Genomic DNA, 27,886 nt, shown 5'->3' with positions numbered 1-27,886 from the left:
ACATGTGACTAAGTTTCATTTATATTGATCCAGTTTACGCTAACATTGTGAATAATCTCTACCACATTTATCAAGTTTATATAATCCTCCTTATATTATTTATACATCTCCTCTTTCGTACTTCCATTTTTATCCATTTTTTCCCCATTTTAATCCAGTGCACAATAACAGTATGAACAAATTTAACTAGATATCATTCCCTGCAATATTGCATTCTAACCTCTGTGCCACCATTGTTATTCAAAAGAAGTTCAGGCAGTATCCTCGGATTCATTGTGATATAAGAGGGAGAAGAGAGAGAACAGAATCAGGGTTGCAAGAATCTGTTATTATAGAGCGAGTTTGATCTAATGGTTAAGGCAACAAGCTAGAAACTGGGAGACTGTGAGTTCTTGTACTGCCTGAACCATGAAAGTCAGGTGGGTGACTTTGGGCCAATCAGGCAGAGGGTTGGACTAGAAGACCTCCAAGGTCCCTTCCAACTCTGCTATTGTATTGTATTGTATCACCAGGGACAGTGTGTTGTAGTTCTGGAAATATGAAATATGAGTTTATGATGGGCAACGGCATGGTAATAACCCTCCATTGTGACACAGAGGACGGTGGAAGAGTGGAATTATTAGCTGTAATGCATGTTGCCAAAATTGACATTTGTGAGTCTTTGATTGCCCAAGTGGGATGCAGTGGAAATTGGTCGTCAGTACACAGAAGTAGTCCTCACAACAGTGGCCATTCAATAGCAATAATAATAGCACTTAGACTTACCGGTATATACCGCTTTGCACTGCTTTGCAGCCCTCTCTAAGCGGTTTACAGAGGCCCCTATTGTCCCCCAACAATCTGGGTCCACATTTTACCCATCTTGGAAGGACGGAAGGCTGAGTCAACCTTGAGCCTGGTGAGATTCGAACTGCCAAACTGAAGACAGCCGGCAGTCAGCAGAAGAAGACTGCAGTCCTGCACTCTCACCACTAATCAATTCAAAATTACAACAACACTGAAAAAAAGTGACTGATGACCATTTTTCACACTTAACGACCATTGACAACATTCTTTACACTCGGAAGCTTGACAGCTGCTTCATATTTATGACGATTGCAGTGTCCCAGGGTCATGTAATCCCCGTTTTGTGGCCTTTTGACTGGCAAAGTCAATGGGGAAGCCAGATTCACTTAGCAACCATGTTATTAATTTAACAACTTCGGTGAATCACTTTACAACGGTGGCAAGGAAGGTCGTAAAATGGGGCAAAGTCCACTAGACACATTTCTCACTTAGCAACATAAATACAGGTAGCCCTTGAGTTACAACCTCAATTGAGCCCCAAATGTATGTGACTAAGTGAAACATTTGTTAAGTGAATTTTGCCCCATTGTACAACCTTTATTGCCAAAGTTGTTAAATGCACCACTGCAGTTGTTAAGTTAGTAACACAGTTATTAAGTGAATCTGACCCCATTGGCCAGAAGTTCACAGAAGTTGATCCCATGACTGCAGGACATTGCAACCATCATAAATATGAACCAGTTGCCAAGCCCCTGAATTTTGAACATGTAACATGTCATAATTGTGAAAAACGCTAAGTTACTTAATAGTCACTAAGAGAACTGTTGTAAGTTGAGGACTACCTGTACTGGGCTCAAATGTGGTCATACGTCGAGGACTACCTGTATAATAGAAAGCAAGCATGTTTGGAAAAGGAGACCCACTGTTTCAATGCCAGAAGTCTCATAATCACTGTGGGAAAATAAAATGCTTTATGCACAGTGATTGCTCCAGGGTAAAATTGCTATTCTTCAAAATTAAAAGTATGCAATAAAAGCATGTAAGACATTAATAAGATCAGCCTTTGAACCCATGGATTGGGGAATGGCAATATAGTCCCATTTTTTAAAAAAAGAATTCTGGAGAACTAGCAGAAAATTACAGACCGTTTATCTTATCGTTTATTTTGAAATGATAAAATTCCGCTGAATAAGGATCAACAGGCTTCTGTAAAGGTTCTCATCAACCTTACCGACTAACCAATCATCATTTGAACTCATAAATACACTGCGATGAAGTTTGGCACCAAAGATTCCCGAGCAGATTTCGTAGGTATGGAATAAGAATAATAATCCGATTAACTGATAATTTGTTGAACTATATAACAAATGGTCAGTTTTCAGTGAAAGGGTGGGAGGGTCTTCCAAGATTTTTAGTAGTTCTTTCAATTGGTTAATTACCTGGAAATACATTGAGGTGACATTGGGCGCTATCTAACAAGATGAAATTCAATGGTGAAAAAAGTAAGGTTCTACATTTAGGCCAGAAAAACGAAATGCGCAGGTACAATATATGTGGTACCTTGCTCAGTAGTAGTAACTGTGAGAGGGATCTTGGAGTCCTAGTAGACACTCATTTAAATAGGAGCCAGCCGTGTGCAGCAGCTGCCAAAAAAGCCAACACAGTTCTAGGCTGCATCAACAGAGGGAGAGAATCAAGATCACGTGAAGGGTTAATACCACTTTATAAGGCCTTGGTAAGGCCACACTTGGAATACGGCATTCAGTTTTGGTCGCCACGACGTAGAAAAGATGTGGAGACTCTAGAAAGAGTGCAGAGAAGAGCAACAAAGATGATTAGGGGACTGGAGACTAAAACATATGAAGAACGGTTGCAGAAATTGGGTATGTTTAGTTTGATGAAGAGAAGGACTAGGGGAACATGGTAGCAGTCTTCTAATATCTCAGGGGCTGCCACAAAGAAGAGGGAGTCAAGCTATTCTCCAGACTATTCTCACCTGAGGGTAGAACAAGAAGCAATGGGTGGAAACTAATTTAGGAAAGGAGCAACTTAGAACTGAGGAGAAATTTCCTGACAGTTAGAACAATTAATCAGTGGAACAACTTGCCTCCAGAAGTTGTGAATGCCCCAACACTGGAAGTTTTTAAGAAGATGTCGGATAATCATTTGTCTGAGGTGGTGTAGGGTTTCCTGCCTAAGCAGGTGGTTGGACTAGAAGACCTCCAAGGTCCCTTCCAACGCTGTTATTCTATTCCATCTATTCTATTTCTTGACCAATTGAAAAGCTCCCTTCTTTTTATTTCTGAAATATTTGCAAATATGTTCTTAAAATGCTCATTGAACCCTCCAAAATATATATTCAAAACAGTGAAATATTGAGGCATCTTCAGCATATCATCCCATTGTTTTACATTATTCTTGCTGAGTCAACAAATTTGACGTATTCGATAGTTCTCGACTTACAACAATTCATTTAGTGACTGTTCAAAGTTACCTCACTGAAAAGTGATTTATGACCATTTTGCACATTGACAACCCCATGGTCATGTGATCAAAATTCAGATTCCTTGGTAATTGATTCATATTTATGACCGTTGCCTTTTGTGCAATTTTTTTTTACAAGCCCATGGGGAAGCCGGATTCATTTAACAACCGTGCTACTAGCTTAAACAACTGAAGTGATTCACTTAAGAACTGTGGCAAGAAAGGTGGCAAAATGGGACCAAATTCACTTAACCGTCTCGCTTAGCATCAGAAATGTTGAGCTCAGTTGTGGTCATAAGTCGGAGACAACCTGTACAAGGCCTAAGGATGCTTTTGACAATAAAGATGGAATTCTTTTTTAGGTCCCTAAAATTAGTTTTCATGTTACATGACTTTGGGTACCATTTGAATTCCGAAACGGCCTGACTAATCTTTTTTTTTAAAAAAAAACAACCTGCAGTCCAATTTTGCCCGTAGAAGATAAAATTATGGCGCAACTAAACTTCTAGAAAGGAATTCCTGTTTTGATTCAATGAGTCATTTTCAAGGCCGGGATTTATAATGCCACTGGTCAAATACCAAGCATTCTCAAAAATCATTCATATATATTAGGCTCTAAGACTCTTGTCTTGTTCTGTTGACATATCCCTGGAGAAACCGTTGTTTAAAAAGAGCTGCGAAATGATTAATTCCTGACCAAAGGCCACATTCTGAACTTCTGACTCAGGCAGGAAATTCTCCTGCTTGTCATGTTCCCGTTGCTATGTACATGGATCTAGTTATGTTTACGCAATGCTGCATGCGTTTCTCTCTAGAAAACTCACGATAAAGATGACATGGCTGGGGAACCCGTCTTCACCTCCATTCAAATTCTAGCTTAAACATTGGAGCATATTTTAATAAATCTGTCACGAGTTCAGGCCATGTATTAGCAACTAGCCCCATGACGTGCCCCAGGTGGCACGAGAGGAGCCCTCTCTCTGGGCACGCGAGCCGTTGCCCCAGCCAGCAATACTGCAGGTGGGTCTCTGCCGGCCAGATGATTTGGGGGTTTCTGCTGTGCATGTGCAGGGGGTGGGGCGCATGCGGGAGAGACGCGTGCATGCACAGGGTTTGGGGTTGGCGTGCCCCCCTGCGCCCCGTTTTTGGTCCCAGGAGACTTTAGGCTCAAAACATGAGCGGGGGAAAGCGGGAGGGGTAGTCGCGCACACATGTGCAGAGTGGGCGGGGGGTTGTCGCATGCACAGTGCATTATGGGTGTGGGCACACGCCATTGGTGGGTTGCAGGCGGCGTGCCCCGGTACAGGCATACAGGAGCCTGCCTGGAGCACTGGATACCGGAGCCCACCAGCCCGCCCGAGCTCCTTACTGGTCTTTTAAGTCTTCGCCGCTTCCGTGTATACAGCACCTGTGTGACACTCCGCTGAGCAGCTGGAGCGTCGCAGAGGCTCACAGAGGCGCTAAGATGCATGCGCACGCTGCACACATCCATGTGGATCTGGAACCCACCACTGGCACATGTGTGTGCACTTTTGCACACGCACGCTTTTGGTGCACGACGACAAAAAGGTTAGCCATTACTGAACTTGCCTGTTGCTACTGATTCATGTATAGGTAGTCCTTGTTTTACAACCGTTTCTTTACTGAACATTAAAACTTGGAATGGCACTGAAAAAAAGCGCCTTAACGACCGTTTTTCACACTTACAACCATTGCAGCCTTTCCCACAGTCCCATGATCAAAATTCAGAGGTTTGGCAACTGACTCATATTTGTGATGGTCGCAGTGTCCCCTTTTGTGACCTCCTAACAAGGTGGTAACATGGGTCCAAGTTCATTTCACAAATGTCTCACTTAGCAACAGAACTTTGGGGGTTCAGTTGCGGTCGTATGTCGAGGATTACCTGTAGTCCTTGACAGACAACCATTCGTTTAAAGTTGCAACTGCACTGAAAAAGGGACATGACTGGTCCTCACACTTATGACCATCACAGCATCCTCAGAGTCCTGTCATCAAAATGTGAGTGCTCCATCTAGGACCGGCGTCTAATTTTCTAGCCAGGTTAACTGTAGATATGACTATCGTTTGCAAACAAGGTACATTGAAAAAAAAGAAAGAAAAAAAAACCATGTGCAACTTCTTGTCTTTTTTCAAAAATAAAATCCAGGCGGTCCTCGATTTACGACTACAATTGAGCTCCAAATTTCTGTGGATAAGTGAGACATTTGTTAAGTGAGTTTTGCCCCATTTTATGAACTTTCTTGGCACAGTCGATAAGTTAGTAATCTGGTTGTTGAGAGTGAATCTAGGTTTCCCAGGCACTCAGAAAGTCGCAAAAGCAGATCACACGACCCCAGGATGCTGCAACAGTCATAAATATGAATAAATTGCCAAGCGTCTGGATTTTGATCAGCGTGACCCTAGAGATGTTGTTATGGTCATAAGTGTGAAAAACGGTTGCCGGCCACTTTTGTTCAGTGCTGTTGTAACGGTCACTAAACGATCTACCTATAGTTTCAGTCTTGATGCTCCCTTTGATTTCACCAGCGTTCTATCAACAACGTGATGTATCTATTAAAATTTAAGCCAGCTATTTATAAAGATTGAGTGTTTATTATTTTACGAATACTCTTGTATATCAATGGTTGGATTCGCTTAATTTTTTTAAAATGATAATTTTGTGATCTTCCAGGAGTTGTGAACCAAGCATACAATTATGTATTGATTAAATGTCCATTTGCAAAATATAACTCAACTATAATTTATTTAGGTATCTTCTTAAAGTTGGTAAATTTCCTATATGGTTGACTTAACAATTTCACTAGCCTCTCTCTATCTCTTGCAATTTCATAGCTGTTTTATGATGGAAAAATCCCTGGAACCAGATTGGCTGAGTTGAAGGCAAAATATGTCTTGTTACATGATACTCTAGTAAGGTAAGCGTCTCATATTTACTGTATATATATATATATATAATGTTTCAGTAGTTACTTAAAAGCTGTGTTTCAGCCTTATTGAATTTTATTGTCCTTTACAATATTGTGTAACTTAGTTATTGTGTTTTGTAAATTGTCACCTAGGGTGAACCAGATAACTATAGCTTTATTTAAAAAAAAAAAAAAAAACCTTAACTAATCAATTTATAATTCACTGTAGTATACCTTTATTCCAGTACAAATTTAGTGCAGGGTACAAAGTCCTGTGTTGCATACATGATAAACTAAAAGCAGCTTTAAAATATATTGAGAATAAGTCCTCTTTACTCACTGAAGGAACGATACTCAGAGGTGCAGGGTAATAAATGCAAATCGTTTATAAAGGGAAATAGTTTCAGAAACTTTCATTTGTCTGACTTAAGAAAGAGTTTTTAATGTGTATCTTTTGAACATTGCAAAATTTAGTGTTCCTCTGCCTTAAAATGATGAGTCAGAGGGAAAACGTTTTTTTCTCTCTCTCTCTCGTGGAAATCTGTTTTTTATTGTATTCTTGGCATTAGGGAAAAGCATGCTTCCTTGGTACCTTGGTATTCCACCGCTTTGAAACTCATCAAATTTGGTACTCAATGCATTTTTTTTAACCTGAACATTTTGTCCCGGTACTCATTATTTGTTTGGTACTTGATGCACAGACGAGAACGTATTGCTTCTCAGCTGCCTTGTGATTCATGACATTATTCCTTACAGGGGGAAAATTCAGGGGTGAAATGCTACTGGTTCGGGTCAGTTTGTCCGAACTAGGAGTAAAAAAATGCTACTGGTTGGCAGAACCGGTAGTAAAAAAAATAGTAAAAAAAAAAAACCACGTTCCGACAATCGCATGTGTCACAGCTGAGCTTCAGAACTTTTTTTGTAAAAAAAAAACTTTTTAAGGATTTTTTTTTTTTTACTACAGGTTTTCCAGAAACACGGGTTTATGTGTGTATGTCCGTTTTTGCTCCCAGCAGGCTTCCCTGAGGCCTTCTAGGACAAAAACAGGGGATGGGGGGTGCTGAGCAAAAAGAAAGAAAGAAAGAAGGAAGGAAGGAAGGAAGGAAGGAAGGAAGGAAGGAAGGAAGGAAGGAAAGAAGGAAGGAAGGAAGGAAAGAAGGAAGGAAGGAAGGAAGGGAAGGAAGGAGGGAAGGAAGAAAGAAAGAAAGAGAAAGAAAGAAAAAGGAGAGGGAGGGAAGGGGGAAAAGGAGAGGAAGGAAGGACTACAAACCGGGAACTAGAAGCAACTTCAGAGGATAATCCAGGGCTGGAAGGGATCTGGAGGTCATCTAGTCCAACCCTGCTCCAGCAGGACATTGTGAGTTTCTGTCTTTTGATCCCCCAGTTACATGACTACATAGCCACGCCCACCCAGTCACATGACCCCACCAAGCCATGCCCACCAAGCCACACCCACAGAACCGCTAGTAAAAAAAAAATAGATTCCACCACTGGAAAAATCGTTTGGTACTTCTAGTTTTTGGTATTCAATGCGCCTCCTGGAGCCAATTAGCCACCAGGACCGATGAATTCTTCAATAGAGCGCATCCGTTGGCTTAAAATAAAACCCGGTTTCACTCTAGTTTGCAGGAATCGGAGATTCAGCTGCTGCAGGATGCCAAACGTTTCACGGTGAAGCTGGAAGAGCAGCAGCAGGAGCTTGAGAAAGCGGAGGAGTTTCCAGAAGGCGCCACCTCAGAGGTCTCCAAACTGAGGCAGCAGTACCTGAGATACTTCAACGAGTACAACGCCATTCAAGAGAGGGAGTTTGAAATCCAGTATAGGCTGAGTAGGTAGGTAGAACATTTGGCCTACTGCCTTTTTCCCCAAAACTCCACGGAGCGTTTCTTCCGGACTGCCAGGTAAGTAGAAAGAAGACGGGAGAATACAGCTCCTCCTCGACTTACAATTGAGGCCAACGTTTCTGTGGCTAAGCGATAGTGTTGTTATGACTCTTCTGGCCACAGCTCTTAAGATTCGCCACGCTTGTTGAGTTAGGAATGGGTTGTGAAGTGAATCAGGCTTCCCCATTGACTTCGCTCATCAGAAACTCGCAACGGGGGACCCTGGGACTGTCCTATATAGGAGTCAGTTGCCGAGGGTCTGAATTTCGATCACGTGACTGTGGGAATGATTGTGACGGTGGTAAGGGTGAAACAACAGTCATAAGTCAGTTTTTTCAGGGCTGTTGTAACTTCGAACGGTCATTGACCATGGAGTGGAAGAGAGGGGAGAGCTGAAGAAGAGGAGAGAGGAGAGAGGGAGAGGAGGGGAGGGGAGGGGAGGAGGAGAGGGGAGAGAGAGAGGGGAGAGGAGGGTGAGGAGAGAGGAAAGGAAGAGAAGAGAGGAGAAAGGAGAGAGGAGGACAGAGAGGAAGAGGAGAGGGCGAGGAAGAGAAGAGAGGAGAAAGGAGAGAGGAGGAGAGAGGGGAGAGAGAGGAGGAGAGGAGAGGAAGAGGGGAGGGACGAGGAAGAGAGGAGAGGAGAAAGAGAAGAGAAGGGGAGAGGAGAGAGGAGGAGAGGAGGGGAGAGGAAGAGGAGGGTAAGGGAGAGGGAAGGAGGGGAAGGGAGAGGAGAGGAAGAGAAAAGGGGATGGGAGAGGGGAGGAAGAGAGAGGAAGAGGCCAGAGGGTGGGGAAGAGTGGAGAGGGAAAGAGGAGGAGAGAGGAGAGTTCCTATCTGAGCAGGAAATACTGGAAGAGGACAACTATCAGATGAAGTCAGATTGCTTAATGTCAAAGCCAGGGGCAATATAATCAGCACTTTTATTATCAGTTAATAAGTAATAGAAAATAGGTCAAAACACACCGGAAAGCCCAACAGTGAACGTCAAAAGAAGGACACAAAAATTGGGCAACAGTACCAAATTGGCTTAGATTTCAGAAAAGAATACTTTGATGTTGGCAGAGCCTGTTGAAAAAACGCCTTGCTGTTCCTTTCTACATGTGGCTAGTCCTCTATTTACAACCACACTGGAATCCAGAATTTCCTTCGCTCTGCCCACCCGCTTCTGCGCACGAATCCATAGTAAAAATAATAGAAACCCACCACTGGAATATGTATATATATATTCTTTTGAGAGCGGGCATCGGGAATTTCATTTTTTAATGTTTGCTGGTATGTTCACAGAAAAAAGTGGCAATAAAGGTAATCTTATCTTAGACGCTGCCTTTTAATATTATTTATCCGATCTAGTTTACTAGAAGACAAGAAATTAATTGAAAAGGACTATCGCAGAATCCCCAAAGCTTCTGTAAGTAAGTTTCTCACCTTTATCTCAGACACCTAATTCAATGTGCAATCTGCAGATTTGGGGGAAGGCAAATCATGAAATCAGACAAGTCAGTTAAAGTTGTAATCATGTATTTGTTTATCTGGGGACCAACAAAATTTTCACCGGGTAAATAGATGGCCCCAGAATTGTCCTATAAATCTATGAAAGGTAAGGGTGATTCTGGCAGCCATCGTGTCTCTCCTAATCTTTCTCTTTGATAAGTCAGGTAGACCTTCCCAGCTCCCTTAAACCGTTCATCGTACAATTTAGCAAGGATGGAATGCTGGGCTTTTTTAGCGGTGTTTCCAAACGCAGGCGAGAGGTGCTTTTGGGATGACTGGAAGTGGAAGGGAGGAAGAGAAATAGCAAATAATCCTGTATGGAACATACAGGTCTAGCCGTTGGATTTCGAAATAAAAAGGTTTCCGAAATCTTGGAACCTTGGCTTCAAGGAGAAACGTTTTTTTCTGATCTTGCAAGCAAGTAAGGTCTCGTCCTACCCATAAAGGAGAATATTTGTAGCTCAGGGTGGAAATGAGGAGTTTGACGCTTTCTGAGATTGGTTGTCTTCTTGCAGACGTTTCATGACCCAAACTAGGAAACATCATCAGTATTAGTCCTGATGGTGCCACCTACCGCTAACGTTACTTAGTACCTAGATGTTACCTAGGTTGGTCACAAAACATCTGTAAGAAAACAACCAGCTCAGAGAGCACTAAGGGCCTCTCAAGGTCTTGTGTTCTGTCTATTCTGCTCTGTTGTTCTATTCATTGCCCTATTCTTTTTTTTAATTAATTTTTTATTTATTTTTGTTACATAATAAAAATTCTTTTGTGAACAGAGTGTTGTCCGAATTCCCCCTTTAATACTCCCACCAAAAGACATAATTCGTTTGACATTATATTTCCATTATTTCCAATTTCAGCCACATTACTTTTCTTCTCCTCTTTTCCAATTTCTAGTTTTTCACATGTACAAACAATGTAGCTTTTCTTTCTCTTTAAAAATAAACAATTTATTGTTTCTTTTCCTTCTATTTTCCATTAACAATATGAATCTTCAAGTTTCAAATTTCAAGTTTTATAGAATCAACATAACAGAATTATTTATCAGCTTTAAGGTTCTTAATGTAATTCGCACACATTCTAATTAAAACATATTTTTACCTTGTTAACAATCTCTCGTTCTATTAGATCATACCATTCTACTATTCTACTATTTCTAAATTTTCTTTTCTCTTTTTTCTTCTTTTTATGTGTCTTATATCTTTTCTTCTGTATTTTCCCTCTCACTTTTCGATAGGTTTTTTGAGTATCTCTCCCCCAGGTTTCTCTTTCCCATCTCCTTTATTTCTCTCTATTCATTGTCCTATTCTATTCTATTCCATTCCATTCTATGCTATGCTATGCTATGCTATGCTATTCCATTCCACTCCACTCCACTCTCTATTCTATTCTATTCTATTCTATTCTATTCTATTCTATTCTATTCTATTCCACTCCACTCCACTCCACTCCACTCCACTCTCTATTCTGTTCTGTTCTATTCTACTTTACTTTACTCTGTTCTATTCTATTCCATTCCACTCCACTCCACTCCATTCCATTCCATTCCATTCTATTCTATTCTATTCTATTCTATTCTATTCTATTCTATTCCACTCCACTCCACTCCACTCTCTATTCTACTCTACTCTACTCTACTCTACTCTACTCTACTCTACTCTACTCTACTCCACTCCACTCCACTCCACTCTCTATTCTGTTCTGTTCTATTCTACTTTACTTTACTCTGTTCTATTCTATTCCATTCCATTCCACTCCACTCCATTCCATTCCATTCTATTCTATTCTATTCTATTCTATTCTATTCTATTCTATTCTATTCTATTCTATTCTATTCCACTCCACTCCACTCCACTCTCTATTCTACTCTACTCTACTCTACTCTACTCTACTCCATTCCATTCCATATTCTATTCTATTCTATTCTATTCTATTCTATTCTATTCTATTCTATTCTATTCTATTCTATTCCATTCCATTCATACCACGAGACACTTAATTTCATTTTTTTTCAAGGATGCGGACAAGAAAATCAAAACCTTGAGGGACAGTTGCGAAGACCTGCGTAAAGAAACGACGCAGAGAAGGCTAGAAATCAAAAACCTGAAAGACGACCTGTTCGTGAGGCATAAGCGTCTCACGAAGGAACACAAAGAGCTGGAAGAACTATTTCGAAAGCAAGAAGAACTAAAGGTAAGGGAGGATCACCCGTGTAGCCGCCTACTTATAGGGCTGTGTTTGGATGTCCACTTCCAAGCTGTATAGAGAAAAGCTCACAAGTATTTTATCGAGGAAGATTCTCAGCTCTCCAGGTGGAGTTGTGGGGAAGTTGACTCTAAACAACGGGGTTTCTTCTTGCTGGTTTGAAATGTTTCACTGCTCCTCCAAGGAGCTTCTTCAGTCTGAGCAAGGAAGATCAGGACCAAAGGTCTGTTGCTAGTGGTTTGCACTGGTTTGGGCAAACAGGTAATGGAAATTGCAACTGAGTTGCCAAACCGGTAGGGATGGCAGGCTCGCCACGCCCCCGAACTGGTTCCTCGGTTGCCATGGCATGTTTCTTTTGACATTTTTAATGTTCTGCGCATGCTCCGGTGGTGGGTTGCAGGCGGTACGGACATACCGGTGCCTGCCCGGAGCACCGGGTGCGGTGCTCCGGAGGGCCTACCTGCCCGCCCAAGCCCCTTGCCTGTATTTGAGCTCTTTGGCGCTTCTGCATATGCACACAGAGCGCATGGTGACTGTGCGACGCTCCACCGAGCAGCTGGAGCATCACGGAGGCTCGCAGAGGCGTTGCAAGAGGTAAAGACGTATGCGCACGCTGCACACATTCATGTGGTAGACGCCGGGCCCCGTTGCAACCGGTACAGTTGCAACGGGATCCGGAACCCACCACTACCATGCGCACATCTATTTACGGGCAACTGCGCGTGCACGAGGAGCGAATCGCTCACACAGCAAAGCGGCAGTAACACTGACAGAAACCCACCCCTGATCAGGACCACTTCACAGTTCACCAGGGGGTGCACATTTAATGCTCCTCTTAAGCTAAAGAATTCATTTAGGGTGTGATGCAGGAGAAGGCTCCTGTGCATTCCTTGGATAGCAACGGTGACCAAGAAGCAAGTTCTGGATCGCGTAACATCAAACTTGTCATTGGAAGGCAAAATCACAAAACTGCATCTTACTTTGTCCTTGCCATGCAGGGGAATTCACTGTAGAAAGCAAAGTCACTGGAGAAAGCAAGAGCTGTGGTTGCGCAGTGATTAGAACAGAGTATTGCAGACTAATTCTGCCAACTGCCAGTTGTTCGATTCTCACCAGGCTCAAAATTGACTCTGTGTCAAGCTGGCCTGACTGAGGCCATTCTGAGACTTCAGTGCGGACACGCCAGAGAACAGGAATAGTGAGGGGGGAAATAGAGATAGCCGGGCTGTTGTAGCCAAAGCAAAATACTTTCTCGTGGGAACCAAGGACATTCCTGCAGGTGCTCGGAAGGAGGGGACTGGAGTCACCTAGCAACTGGATAGTATCCTGATTGGACCATGTGACTGATTGTCTTGAGAAAATGACAAGGCTTTCTTTTAATTAGGTGAAAACCGTGGGAATATTCAGACTCGGTTTTCACCAGCCTGAGCCAATATGACCTACCCAATAAACCTATTCTTTGAGGAAATCGCCAGCCTCAGGGTTATGGGTGTGTTACTTGGAACCCTGACATTCAGCCTTCCATCCATCCGAGGTCAGTTAAATGAGGACCCCAAATTGTTGGGGGCAATAGGCTGACTCTGTAAACTGCTTAGAGAAGGCTGTAAAGCACTGTGAAGGGATATATACCGTGTTTTTGGACTATAAGACGTACCAGAGTATAAGACGCACCATGATTTTGAAGAGGTACATTTTTAAAAAAAGAGTTTTTGCACTCTGCATGCCTCGTTTTGTGCAAAAAAAGGGCATGTAAAGCTTTGGGAGGCTTGGTGAGTGCTCCTGGCGGCTGGGGGGGGGGGGGCAAAAACGAGCAAAACCGGCCCATTTTTTACTCCTTTTTGCCCTCCTTAGCCCCTAGGAGCACTTTGCAAGCCTCCCAAACCCTCTGCACATCCATTTTTGCAAAGAGGGCGGAGTTTTGCTAGGCCAAAAACGTATAAGCCGCACCCAGATTTTCACCCTCTTTTTTGAGGGGAAAAGGTGCGTCTTATACTCCGAAAAATATGGCAAGTCTAAGCGCTATTGCTGTAGGAAGAGTTAACGGTGAAAGGAAACCAGAGCGCCAAAGAACACAGCAACCGGACACCATCAAAGCTGACACCAGACCAAACGTAGAAAAACTCAAAGAAGTCGCGCAAGATCGTAAGACACGGAGAGATCTGGCCCATAAAATCACCAAGAGTCAGACTGAATGGATATCCTCATCCTCATCATCATCCTCATCTTCATTGTCGTCAAGGATTTAGGTATTGTAACATTTACATCCTGACTGACCTCTGCCTACTCACCCAACGAGACTATTCAAATTAGGTGAGAAGTGAAACCTTTCTGCAGGACATACAATATATCAGGTCCCGCTAAGCAAGTTGCTCGGTTTGGAAGACGCTACTTGGATCAGCGGTGTAATGTTGCGAACCAAAAGAAGGAGGCCAATTGCCACAACTCAACTTCCAGACTCAAAACGTATTTCAAAGGGGGGGGGGGGAAATAATATTCCTTTTCAGGATATTCTCTGATTGTTCCTATCACCCGGCTTGAAGTTAATTCATCCCGAGATATTCTTAAACACTTAGTTTCACACCTATTTATTTCCATTTTATCACCAGGATGAACTCGTCCGGCTCCAAGCCATTCCTATTCAGATCGGAAAGGATATGGAAAAAATAAGCCGCAGAATGCAGTATGTTCCTCTCTTTATTATTATCATTGGTTGCACAATCAGCTAGATGTTTAGACTGGATTTGACATTAGTGCATTACTATTATTACTATTATTATTATTATTATTATTATTATTATTATTATTATATTCTTATTTCACCTTTTTAAATATAGTTTTGCTCTGTTCTCCTCCTCCTTTTCTATTCTATTCTACTCTACTCTCCTCTCCTCTATCCTCTATCCTCTATTCCTTATTCTATTCCCTATTCTATTCCATTCCATTTCACTCCTTTCCTTTCCTTTCCATTCCATTCCATTCTATTTCTATTCTTATTTTTTCTTATCATGTTTTCTATTCTATTTTATTCTGTACTCTATATTCTGTTCTATTTTATTCTGTTCTATTCCATTAGATTCCGTTCTTGAAATAATGAAATAATAAAAGCCAAAAATACCCAGAGTAGATTTTAAGCAGACATTATCTTTTGATATTTTTTATGTATTTCCAAAGTTCAAATGCAACCTCCCTGCAAAAAAGGAATGCAAAGAGAAAAAACATCAACAAATAAAAAAATAAACAAAACCAAAATGTTTACAAAACGAAGTATCAAACATACACATAAAATGTCCCTCCCTCACGATTGAATGCTGATAAATACATTTCAACCATAATAACTTCGCCCCTCCGAAACCGATCCAAATTCATAACCTTCTACATAGGGGTGTCAAACACGCGGCCTGCGGCCCAGGTGCATCACGTGCTCGCCATGCCCACCTCCGGTTTAGCGAAGGGGGAAAAAGTTGTGATTTGTCACGTCAGATTATGAGAGTTCATGACTTGACAGACACATGGTAACAAGGTCAGCCAATGGATAGGCATGTCAACTGGGTCAGCCAATGAGGGCTGTTTGGAAACTGAACCAGTATTTTCTGTGTGAGCAACAAGGAGACAGCAAAGAGCCTGGGCGTGGCTTAGCTCTGTAGTTCTGCGTCTGTGCTCAAAACTAGTCTGCTGCTCTAAACTGAAACTGAAACTTTCCTCCGCCTGTATTTGCTTGCATTTACTACCACGTTGGAAAACCTGCTTTGGGTATTGTACACTTATTTCATGTGTCATATTACACCTTACTCTCACTCATGTCAACATCTGCCTCTGCTGCTTACAGAGATATAGAGAAGAAAAAAATCGCGCTTCGGGAAGAAGCGCAAGAACTTGTGGAGACATCCAAAAAAATGGAGACCAAGTGCACGGAGACCACGACGGAGAAAGAAGATACGATCAAAGAGGTCGAAGGGAAGAAAGCACTGCTTGAGAGCAAAGAGAGAGAATTCAGCACTCAGACAAAGGTGCATGAAATGAATAAAGAGAACGAAGGCACCGCCATTTCAGAGAGGTGAGATTTATTAGTCGTGGTGACCATTGCCACCATTCCCATCCCCATGGTCAGGTGATCAAAATTTGGATACTTGGCAACTGTTTCATGTTTATGACGGTTGGACTGTCCTGGGATCATATCTTGCCTTCTGATGAGCAAAGTCAATGGCGAAGCTGGATTCACTTAACAACCGTGCTACTAACCTAACAACCGCAGTGATTCACTTAATCACTGTGGCAAGAAAGTTTGTAAAATAACAATTGTCTCGCTTAGCAACATAAATTTTGAGCTCAATTGTGGTCTTAAGTCAAGTGTCAGGCCTCCAGTCATATTCCTTTTAGGATCTTTGGCCTGCCACACTCTCTCTTATTTTACTTTGCTGTTTCATTTGCGGGGTAATTGGGAGGGGGAATAGTAAGGAGTAGAATGTGTTGTTGTCAAAATAAAACATTCCTTTCTAGAAGCCCAAGGTCATCCTTTCTATTATTCTATTATGCATTTTCTACTGTGGGAAAATAGGAGGGGGGATTGTACGGAGTTGGGTGATATGTAGCCATAACAACATTCTTTCTAGAAAGCCAAGGTCATCCTTTGTCTCTACACCTGACCGGAACTAGATGGCAGAGGAAGATTGGACCATATGATGGACTTGTGGGTGTGGGGACAAGAACATGAACTTACAACTGGGTGGAAACCCAGGAAGCTTTCAGATTCGGGTTTCCCACAGATGTGCCAACATGTCTCTCTTAATAAATTGGAACTTTGAGGAAAGCTCTGCCTTGGACTCTGATTTAATTCTGGATGAGATTTGGAATGCTGACGTCAAGGACTACCTGTGGCGTTTTTTTTTAAAGTCCTGAGTTTGGACTTCAGGTCCGTGATCCATATTCCGTTCTACTTCTCGAAATAATTGGATGGACGGGAAAGATCTGAAACTGATACGACAAAACACCTGAACAAATCACATTTTTAAAAAAACACGAATACTGTAAAGCAGGGGTGTCAAACTGGATTTCTTTGAGGGTGGATCATAATTATAGTTCTCCTCTGCGAGTTAGCTGGGGTGATGGTGGGATAGGGCGGGACAGATGCCTCCTGCAGCATCCCGCCAGACAAAACGGCACGTGGGGTCTGCGCTCGCCCCCCCCCCCTATGCCTTGTTTTCACCCTCCATGGTTTTTGTGCTGTTTTGGGGGCCATTTGTTTGGACATTTTTTGACGTTTTTGGGGTGTTTGGGGGCCATTTTGGGGGCTGTTTTTCAGGCCACTTTCGCCCAGCAGAGTGCTGCAGGAAGCCATGGAGGGTGAAAATGAGGCACTATGGAGCTGTACGCCGTTTGTTATAGCCGTCAGAGGCACCATAGGCCGGCGGCCCTTCGATATTTCCAGGCCGGCCCCATGAACGTCTAAGCATCCCGCCAGCCGGATCTGGTTCGACACCCCTGCTGTAAAGCTTTCTCTGTAATTACCGCTGGTCTGAATTGGAGAGTTTCAATTGTGGCTCTCTTGTTTTTTGTCCTAACAAAAACTCTTCTTCTACGTTTGCACAGGGGCCAGTTAGAAATGGGTTTTCGCAACATATCCAATTTGAAACAGAAGCTGCACGATACTCTGAGCCGGATGCAAAGGGAGAAGGAGAAGGACCTCCGAACCTTTAAAAAGATGGAGATGCAGCTTAAAATCGCGCAGGAAAGCCTGATACAAGTTCAGGCGCGTCACGAAAGAATGCGTTTAGAGGTGCGTACCAATACATTTGAAGGGCAATATTGAGTTAAATTATTTTTTTCGGTTCTTTGGACCAAATACTGTTAAAAGTGCAGTTGCTAAGAAGAGGGTGACTGAAGGATGTCATACAATTCAGGAGAACTGGTAGTTAAAAAATGCTTAAAATTTTTTTTTAAAAAAAAGTTGGCCACGCCTACCATTCACATGACACCACCACCAAGCCACACCACCACCAAGGAACCAAGAGGGGGAAAATTTGAATCTCACCCCTGCCTTAACCACTGTGGCAAGAAAGGTTGCAAAATGAGGCAAAACTCATTTTTGAACAACTGTCTCGCTTAGCGGCATAAATTTTGGGGCTCAGTTGTGGTCGTAAGTGGAGAACTAGCTCTACTTCAGTTGCTGGACATAAGTGGAGAACTAGCTGTACTTCAATTGCCGGTTTCTGATTCTTTTTTTTAAAAAAAGATTCGGCTCACGCTTGAATACGTCATTGGTTATATTAAAATAACTCACATTCCTGCTTTTCTGTACATAACCATCTCCCCCCCCCCTTTGTACAGATCGATTCTGTCCCTAAAGAGGATGGGGCAATATTAGAGAGACGAAGGGAGCTTCAGAGAGAAGTGGAAATAGCTAAGCGAAATCTGACTCAAGAGGTAATGGGACAGCTGTGTTTTATTCATTTGCCAAGCCCCCCAAAATCTTTTATCTGATGCTGCTCTCCCTATGCGTTCACCGAGATACTAAAGAACAGAAATGTTATTTCTTGTAAAAAGAATAATAATTATTATCTTCAGGAAAAAAGAAATGTTACTTCTTCTCCTTTTAAAAAAAATTCTCCTCAGGAAACCCAATGTTCGCATACTCATGCTGTTCGTATTTCAAGTAAGAAAATTTTATGTAGAGATCATATTTATTTATTCCTAACTGATCACCCGGCATTGCCCTGGTATTTATTTATCCTAATCTTATATTAGACAGGATTTCTAAGGTTGGATTTTCCCCTTTGTGGAGTACTGTGAAGCTGTTACTGTGGCAGCTCCACTGCGCTATACAGTAGAAACCGTTTTACGGCAGTACGGTAGAAGCCATTTTAAGGCACAACAGGCTGTATCTTACAGAACAACACCCCCCCTCCCCCGGGGTGTTAGGGGTGTCTTACCTCCACAGTATTTTTTTCCAGAGAGTAAGTCATCTGTGTACCAAGTTTGGTTGAAATTGCTTGAGGCGTTCCAGAGTTATGCTGGAACACACACACACACACACACACACAGACACCTTTATAAATATATATAGATTTTGACTTTGTATAGCTTCCTGTCTCACGTTTGTGATTGTGGACAGCTCAGCAAACAAGACAACTGAGCAAAAGCCTCTGGAAACTATCTACAAATATCCAGAAAAAAAAACCCTTTAAAAGCAGATTATAAAACCAAATTAAAACCATAATAATACAGAGGGTCACTAATGGTTAGTGGAACAAGAAGGGGCAAGCAAAGAACATGCTGACATCATCACACACGTCATCATTGTCTTCCTGTCTCTCCCTGTGGAATAGGTACACTGTGCTTGCAAAAGAGGGAAAAAAATTAGCTGCTTAGTGTAGTGACTCCTAGAGGGATTTCAGCTTAATCACTTATAAGTAATATCTTCATTAATTTCCTTTAGGCAGGCATTGCATGTATCTATTCTTTATTCGTTCTCTCTCCCCCCTCTCTCTCATCCATCCATCCATCCATCTATCTATCTGTCTGTCTGTCTTCTATCTATTTATCTATCATGTCATCTATTTGCCAATCTCTCTCCCTCCCTCCATCCATCCATCCATATATCAACCATTGTCTGTCTGTCTATCCATCTATCTGTCTGTCTGTCTATCATTTCTTCCTACAATATTTCTATCAGTCATCTATCCATTCATCTATCCATCCATCCCTCCATCCATCTATATCTATCATCTATCTCTACCCACTATCTATATCTCTATCAGTCATCCATCCATCCATCCATCTATCCATCCATCCATCCATCAATCCATCCATCCATCTATCACCTATCTATTATCTATTATCTCTATCTATCTATCTATCTATCTATCTATCTATCTATCTATCACCTATCTATCAATCCATCCATCCACCTATTATCTATCTATCTATCTATCTATCTATCTATCTATCTATCTATCTATCACCTATCTATCAATCCATCCATCCACCTATTATCTGTCTGTCTGTCTGTCTATCTATCTATCTATCTATCTATCTATCTATCTATCTATCTATCATCTCTCTCTCTCTCTATCTCTATCTCTATCTCTATCTCTATCTATCTATCTATCTATCTATCTATCTATCTATCTATCATCTATCTATTTATCTCCTATTATCTATCCATCCATCCATCCATCGATCCATCGATCAATCGATCCATCTCATCCATCCATCCATCCACCAGTGATGTTTGTTAGGAAAAATCCAATGGAAGGATTATTATGAAAGTGATTTCAAGGTCCTTAGGACATGGAGGATGTCGACAGAAATCTTTCCGTTATTGTTTCTTACCCCTTTTCCATTCGCTGCAAGGCCTCTTTGAATGGACTTCTCTGTCCTTTTGTGTCCTTTCTCCCCTGTCTGCCGGGCTGTTCTCCAGTGCTTGCCATCCTCTCTGGCAGGGAAGAAAGCTGGAGGGGGAAGGCCCCATGCTTGGCAGGTTGCCAGGTTTCCTCTCTGATTTTCAGGCGTAGCTTTCCATGGAATTGTTTGGTCTGCATCTTTCTCTCAATTTCATCCCTTTCCTTCATCGGGGATACCATATTCCCATTCTGCTTAGTAGAATCATTTGGGCACCGGGTATGGTGTAGAAATATTGATAATACGGTAAAAATATTGGGCTAGCGGTGGGGGAACCCATGTTCTAATCCATGCTCAGTTTTGTGGGGATCTATCAATCTCAAGCTCAGCTCAGCTCATAGTGTTGTTGTTCTTGTTGTGTGGATACAATGGGAGGGTTGGGATGCTATGTACAGATTTATACCTTAGGGTTTAAATCTAACAAACATGTTTGGGCCATCAGAATGGAAACAACTAGCCTTTAGCAAGCACTGTACCTTACTATTTCAGATTTCTCCATTGCCCCAATTCAAAAAGTCAATCCCCCTCCCTTACATTCTTTATTCCAGCCTCAGCACCAAATCTGTATTTTTGTAGTTACCCTAGTTGATAACCTGGTGTTGCCCAGATATTTATTTATAAGGGGAAAATGTCCGGACCAAATGTAATTTCTATTGTTGGATTTTCCCCCTTACCAGAGGTGAGGTACTGTGAAGCTGTTACCATGGCAACTCCAATGCGCTGCACAGTAGAAGCCATTTTATGGCAGTACAGTAGAGCCATTTGAAGGCACAACAGGCTGTATCTACAGAATACCCCCCCCCCCGAGGGGTGTTAGGGGTATCTTACCCCCACAGTATTTGTTTCCAGAGAGTAAGTCATCTACCAAGTTTGGTTGAAAGTGCTTGAGGCGTTCCAGAGTTATGGAACGAGTTAACACAGCCATTGATAGATGATAGATAGATAGATAGATAGATAGATAGATAGATAGATGATAGATAGATAGATAGATAGATAGATAGATAGATAGATAGATAGATGATAGATAATCCCTTACGTAAGGGGAAGTTAAGCACTAAAAATATTTAAATAGCACATCTTCTAAATGAAAAGTCAAGACTATTCTTTCCCCTCTGATACATTTAGGTGTCAGAGGGGAAAGAATTAAGGGGAAAGAATAGTTCTGTTGAACTATTTTCAACAGAATTAAAAAATATGAATATAAAAGGAAATTAAAATCATAAGAATTAAATAGAGAGTGCAAACCGGGGATCCAGCAGCGTTTCCTTGATGTATTGTTGAAATGTAGAGATATTTATTAGTGGAGTTTGAGCTCGACAGAGAGATGAGAGATGGATGATAAATGGATGATGGATGGATGGAGAGGGAGGGAAGGATCGATGATAGCTAGAAAGATGGTGGATGGATGGATGGGTGGGTGGGTGGATGATCGATCGATCGATAGATGTAGGTAGGTAGGTAGATAATGATTATGGATGGATGGTGGATGATGGGAGGGAGGGAGAAAAGAGAGTGACAGATAGATGACAGATGGATGATAGATAGATGGAGAGGGAGAAATAGAAGGATAGATGATAGATAGTTAGATGGATGGATGGATGATGGATGATGGGAGGGAGGGAGAAAAAGATTGACAGATAGATGACAGATGGATGATCGATGGATGGAGAGGGAGAGATAGATGGATGATCGATGGATGGAGAGGGAGAGATAGATGGATGGAGAGGGAGAGATAGATAGATAGATAGATGATAGATAGATAGATAGATAGATAGATAGATAGATAGATAGATAGATACTAATAGAGGAGAATATTTGTAGTTCAACGTTGACATGAAGGGTCCTTGGTGTTCTCTGTACTTGGCAGTTTTCTGGCAGATGTTTCATAACCAAAGTAGGTAATATCATCAGTGTTGATGATACCTATTTTGGGTCAGAAAACATCTAAGAAAACAACCAGACTCAGAGAGCACCAAGGACTCCACTGTTCAGCGCCTGAGGCCCAGATCTTCTCTTCTAGAGACATAATCCCATTCTGGGGTTGTCCTCTTGACATTTTTCTCCCTAGAAAGCATCCACCGATTCCGAAGTGCGGATTCTTGAACAGTGCATCGCTGAGGAAGAACAACTTGTTGGGGCGCAGGAGCATTACAGGGAAGAGTTGAATAACTTTATCCGTATGACCCAGCTCAAGGCGGACGAGAGGGAACAAAAATCGAAGGATTTCTTGAAAGCTCAGGTGAGGAAACTCCAACGGGCATCTAACTTGGTCCTTCTATCTTGGGTCACCTGGACTTTCCATGCCTCTACATCAGGGGTATCAAACGGGATTTCTTTGAGGGCTGGATCAGCATTGTAATTCTCTGTGGGCCAGCCAGAGTGGGGGGCGGAGCGGGGCGTCAAGGGATGGACACCTCCTGCAGTACTCTCCCGGCCAAAACGGGGTGCAGGAGGGCTGTGTGAGCCCTCCCGCACCCCATTTTCATCCTGGCCGGGGAGCGATTTGGCTGGCAAAGTGCTGCAGGAGGCTGTTCAGGCTGAAAATGGAGCACCGGGGAGGGGGGGCACTCAAGTGGCCTCCCCATGCCCTATTTTGGCTGCCAGAGGCACCGCGGGCCGGACCTTTGCTATTTCCAGGCACCCCGCGGGCCATTTCCAGTCTGTGGGCCTCGAGTTTGACACCCCTGCTCTACATCTACATTGCCATCCTTCAGTCTCAAAAGACGATGGTACCGTGCTCTGGAAAGAAGTCAAAGCTGGAGAGTCCGCTCTAGCACGAAGCCTGGGTAGATTCATACGGAGGATAGACTGTTACCCAAGCAGCAGATCCCCCTTCTCCACGTTGTTGAAATAGTCCAATGGAACAGCAGAAGCCAATACGATTGGTTCCAGCTGTGTTGCAGGAGTTACTAGAACGTGGTTGTAGACAGTCACGAACTGCTTCCGGGACTCCGGCTCCGGATTTTGCCTGGAGGTTGACTCCCGAAGCTTTTTCCCGGAGTGGATAGAGCCACAAGGCCGTGGAGGTTGGTAATCAGAGTTTCCCTTCTCCTAGATGATGGTTCTGCCGCTTTATCTGCCCTTGGGGTGTAGAGCCCTCCTCCGCCTTCAAAACCGTTGACCGTCTATAAACCCCTGCTCTATAGAGTAGATCAGTGATGGCGAACCTATGGCACGCGTGCCACCTGTGGCACGCGGAGCCATTTGACAAGGCACGTGAGGCGCTGGCCAGCTGAGTTCACTCTTTTTTAAAGCCATTTTTCGCCCTCCCCAGGCTCCAGAGGCTTTATAGGAGCCTGGGCAGGGTGAAAAAAGCCTCCCCCCCCCCCCCCGGAGGCCCTACGGAGGCTTCATGAGCTTCCCTGAAGCCTCCGGAGCGCAAAAAACAGCCCTAAGGGCAAACCGGAAGTTCGGGAACGCACTTCCGGTTTGCTCGGAGGGTCGTTTTGATTGCTCCGGAGGCTTCAGGGAAGCGTCCTGAAGGTCCCGGAAGCCTGCGGAGGGCTTCCGGGGGGGCAGGGGAGGCTGTTTTTGCCCTCCCCAGGCTCCTATAAAGCCTCTGGAGCCTGGGGAGGGTGAAAAAAGCATGCAAAAATGGGGGGGTCGCCCCTGTAGTGTGCGCATACGCACTGGGGGGGGGTCGTGCATTGCATTATGGGCACGGCACACCCGCACACGACCCCCCTGTGCTTCCCCCACTTATGGCACGCGAGCCATAAAAGGTTCGCCATCGCTGGAGTAGATTTTTGGACTCCTCCTTAATTTCTTCCCCATTCGTTTTCATCACTGAAACCATGCCGCCCTCCTCTTTCAAATCCGGTCCACTGGCAAGTCTAAGCTTATATGTAATATCATTGTTCTTCTTCCTCTACTGCATTCACTTGCCACGGGAAATCACCGGAATTAGGACTGCTAACGGGATGCTAGGTAAGTCATTTTTTTTCCCTGTAAGGCCCACCTGTATTAGCTTCGTGAAGCCCATCTTTTCTTTTGAGACGAGAATAGAGATACCAGGCCTCTCCGAACTTTTTATTAAACAGTTTTTATTTTTAGACAGACAGAGACAAACAAGACATAAAACATAAAACCGTCTTCCGTAACATACAGTGTGTCGATTGGTTGCAAGGTTTTTGTGCATCCTTTCCATAATCCTCATCATTTATATCAGGGGTGTCCAAACTTGGGAACTTTAAGACTTGTGGACTTCAACTCCCAGAATTCCCCAGCCAGCATGGCTGGCTGGGGAATTCTGGGAGTTGAAGTCCACAAGTCTTAAAGTTCCCAAGTTTGGACACCCCTGATTTATATGAAATCACATATTATCAAATCAAATATGTTTGTATACTTTATTATTGTTATACCTCCTTTGTTTGTCTATCACTATTATTCCTTCATTTTCAACGAGACATACTAAATATTGGGATCATTGATATTATAACAATACATGACATCATCTTCAATCTATCCAATAATAATAATATATCTTGATGTTATATTCAATATCATTCTATTATTCTAGTATTGGTAACCTTCTCTAGTATCTTTCATTTCCATGTTTTTTTTTTAATCTGGGGGATGATCATTCTGACTTACCACCAGAGGTGTCTTGAACATAATTTTACCACCAGTTCGCTACGCATTGAAAAAGTGCGTGTGCGCCTTCCGCGCCTGCGTTTTGCTCACGCATGCAGCTTGCACGGCATGTGTGCGACTTAGAAAATGTGGCTAAATAGGATGGCATAGCAGCGGGGGCAGGTGGGCAGGTCACCATTACCGATTTGCTCAAACCAATCCGAATCGGCTGAATACCACCACTGCTTACAATATAGAACAGAATTCTTGATTGGCCAAGTGTGATTGGACACACAAGGAATTGATCCCCGGGATCATGTGATTCCTTTTTGCGACCGTCTGAAGAGCCAAAGCAATGGGGGAAAAGCCAGATTCACTTAACCACCGTGTCACTAATGTAACGACGGCAACAGTTTGCTTAACAACTGGGGCAAGCAAGGTCGTAAGATGAGGCAAAGCTCACTTCACAAATGTCCCACTTAACAACATAAATGTTGGGCTCCGTTGCAGTCGTACGTCGAGGACTCCCTGTAGAGTCTTTTGTGTTACATTTGCGAAATGCATTTGCGAAATGCAAACGCATTGGAGCTCCATTTTTGTTTCTGAGAACAAAGGTAAAGGTTCCCCTTGCATGTATGTGCTAGTCGTTCCCGACTCTAGGGGGCGGTGTCCATCTTCGTTTCAAAGCCGAAGAGCCAGCGTTGTCCAAAGACGTCTCCGTGGTCATGTGGCTGGCATGACTTAAATGCCGAAGGCGCATGGAACGCTGTTACCTTCCCTTTCAAAGATGGTCCTTATTTTTCTACTTGAGATTTTACGTGCTTTCGAACTGCTAGGTTGGCAGAAACTGGGACAAGTCACGGGAGCTCGCTCCGTTACGCGGCGCTAGGGATTCGAACCGTCGAACTGCCGATCTTTCTGATCGACAAGCTCAGCGCCTTAGCCACTGAGCCACCGCATCCCTGTCATTTTCTGAGAATACCGTATTCTATTTTTGAAATACAGAATGATACTCTTGAGTAAGCTTTACCTCCTTGAACTTTAGAAAGGACCTTGCAATGCTAACCACTCCCCAATATCCACTGCTGTTTGTCTTTTGCAGATGCGTCTGAATAACATCATTGCAGAAATAAAAACGAAAAACTTTGAAATCAGGGAGCATACCAAGAAACAGAGAGAAATTCAGAGACAGTAAGAGCACTATTTCCATAATATTCACCACCACCACCACCCCAAAAAAAGAAAGTCGATGCATCTACGTTTTCCTTAAAATATTTCTTTTGGGGTGTGTGTGTGTGTGTTTCAGGATGAAAGAATTTGCTAAACTGTACGACGTCGTGCGGCACGAGAGGAACAAATTGGTGAGCCTTGTACACTGCGCTCGCCAGAAAACAAATGAAATTAAAGACAAAGTCAAAATGCTGGATAACGAGATGGAAATCTTAAGGAACAATGTCGTCATTAAAGAGAGGTAAGTATCCAGGTAAACAATTCGCCTGAAAAATAATGTTAGAATAGAAGAATAGAATAAAATAGAATAGAATAGAATCGTCCAATCTTTTCTTAAAAACTTCCAGTATTGGAGCATTCACAACTTCTGGAGGCAAGTTGTTCCACTGATTAACTTTCTCACTGATAGGATTTTTTTCCCCTTCATTCTAGGTTGCTTCTCTTCTTGATTACTTTCCATCCATTGCTTCTGGTCCTGCCCTCAGGTGCTTCGGAGAATAGGTTGCCCCCCTCTTCTTGGTGGCAACCCCCGAGATATGGGAATCAGGGTGTTTTTTTAAAAAAAATAGGGTGCTTTTCTTTTTGATAATTGCTTCTCAATTGTACTCTCTACCCTTTAAGCGTTTTATTTGATTATTGAAGAAAATACAAAAATACAGAAGAAAATGGGAGGACAACAGTGGAGAGGGGAAGGGGAAAGAAAAGTGGGGAGGGGCTGGGGGGAAAACGGCATTGACTTCCGATGCCATCAGTTGCAGTAGCATAAAGCTTTCACCTCAGAACCTCAACTTTTTACTTTTCCATAATAATATAAACTAGCCATTTCTTGTTGTTAGTTGTGAAGTTGTGTCCAACTCATTGCGACCCCATGGACAACGTTCCTCCAGGCCTTCCTGTCCTCTACCATCCTCCGGAGTCCATTTAAGCTCACGCCGACTGCTTTGGTGACTCCATCCAGCCGCCTCCTTCTCTGTCACCCCCTTCTTCTTTTGCCCTCCATCTTTCCCAGCATGAGGCTCTTCTCCAGGGAGTCCTTCCTTCTCATTAGGTGGCCAAAGTATTTGAGTTTCCTCTTCAGGATCTGGCCTTCTAAAGAGCAGTCAGGGTTGATCTCCTCTAGGACTGACCGGTTGGATGGCCTTGCAGTGCAAGGAGTCTTTTCCAGCACCAGAGTTCAAAGGTCTCCATTCTTTGGCGCTGTGCCTTCCTTATGGTCCAACTTTCACAGCCATCCATTGCAACTGGGAAAACCAGAGCCGTGACTATATGCACTTTTGTTGGCAGGGTGACGTCTCTGCTTTTTAGCCATTTCTAACACAAATCCATCTAATCAGTAAAACCCCAAATCTAAGTTTCATGATCAAAGTTTCAGTTGTACTCTTGATTTTCCCCACAGGTCAAGTTCTGCTTGCTATAAATTCTTTATTTCCAGTGAAAAAGTGACATTTCTTATCCGCCTTTTTTCCGAAGAAAAAGATTTATTGGCAACGCAAGGGGCAGGACAAGTTCTCTTATGTTTCAGGGAAATTGCTGAGGAATTCTTTTTAGTTTGCATGACCTTTTAACTGTCCTTCAGGAAAGGATTTCGGCTTCTTCTTCCTTGCCAAAGAACCACAGGTAGTCCTCGACTTACGACCACAATTGAGCCCAGTACTTTTGTTCCTAAGTGAGACATTTGTTAAGCGAGTTTTGGACCATTCTGTGACTTTTCTTGCCACAGTTATTAAGCGAATCACTGCAGTTGGGAAATTAGTTAACCGGTTGTTATATATATATATTATATTTAAATTTAAATTTAAATTATATTTATATTTATATTATTTATATTTGTATTTGTATTTGTATTTGTATTTGTATTTGTATTTGTATTTGTATTTATATTTATATTTATATTTATATTTATATTTAT

General features: G+C 42.7%; 1 protein-coding gene across 1 annotated transcript in view; it reads left to right on the top strand.

The window, feature by feature from the left end:
* The window catches only part of CCDC146 (coiled-coil domain containing 146), a 96,568-nt gene that overhangs the window by 51,246 nt on the left and 17,436 nt on the right, over positions 1-27,886 (top strand). Inside the window, exons 3-13 of the mRNA XM_081957100.1 lie at positions 6,124-6,206; positions 7,820-8,029; positions 9,430-9,487; positions 11,590-11,766; positions 14,385-14,458; positions 15,605-15,832; positions 17,365-17,551; positions 18,103-18,198; positions 22,244-22,414; positions 25,850-25,938; positions 26,054-26,218. Of these exons, the coding sequence (XP_081813226.1) occupies positions 6,124-6,206; positions 7,820-8,029; positions 9,430-9,487; positions 11,590-11,766; positions 14,385-14,458; positions 15,605-15,832; positions 17,365-17,551; positions 18,103-18,198; positions 22,244-22,414; positions 25,850-25,938; positions 26,054-26,218 (1,538 nt within the window). The remainder of the gene's footprint in view (positions 1-6,123; positions 6,207-7,819; positions 8,030-9,429; positions 9,488-11,589; positions 11,767-14,384; positions 14,459-15,604; positions 15,833-17,364; positions 17,552-18,102; positions 18,199-22,243; positions 22,415-25,849; positions 25,939-26,053; positions 26,219-27,886) is intronic.

Source organism: Natrix helvetica, assembly GCF_964273705.1.
Source record: "Natrix helvetica genome assembly, chromosome: 6".
NCBI lineage: Eukaryota > Metazoa > Chordata > Lepidosauria > Squamata > Natricidae > Natrix > Natrix helvetica.
Note: the sequence above shows the minus strand (reverse complement) of the source record. Positions and strands in the feature narration are given on the sequence as shown.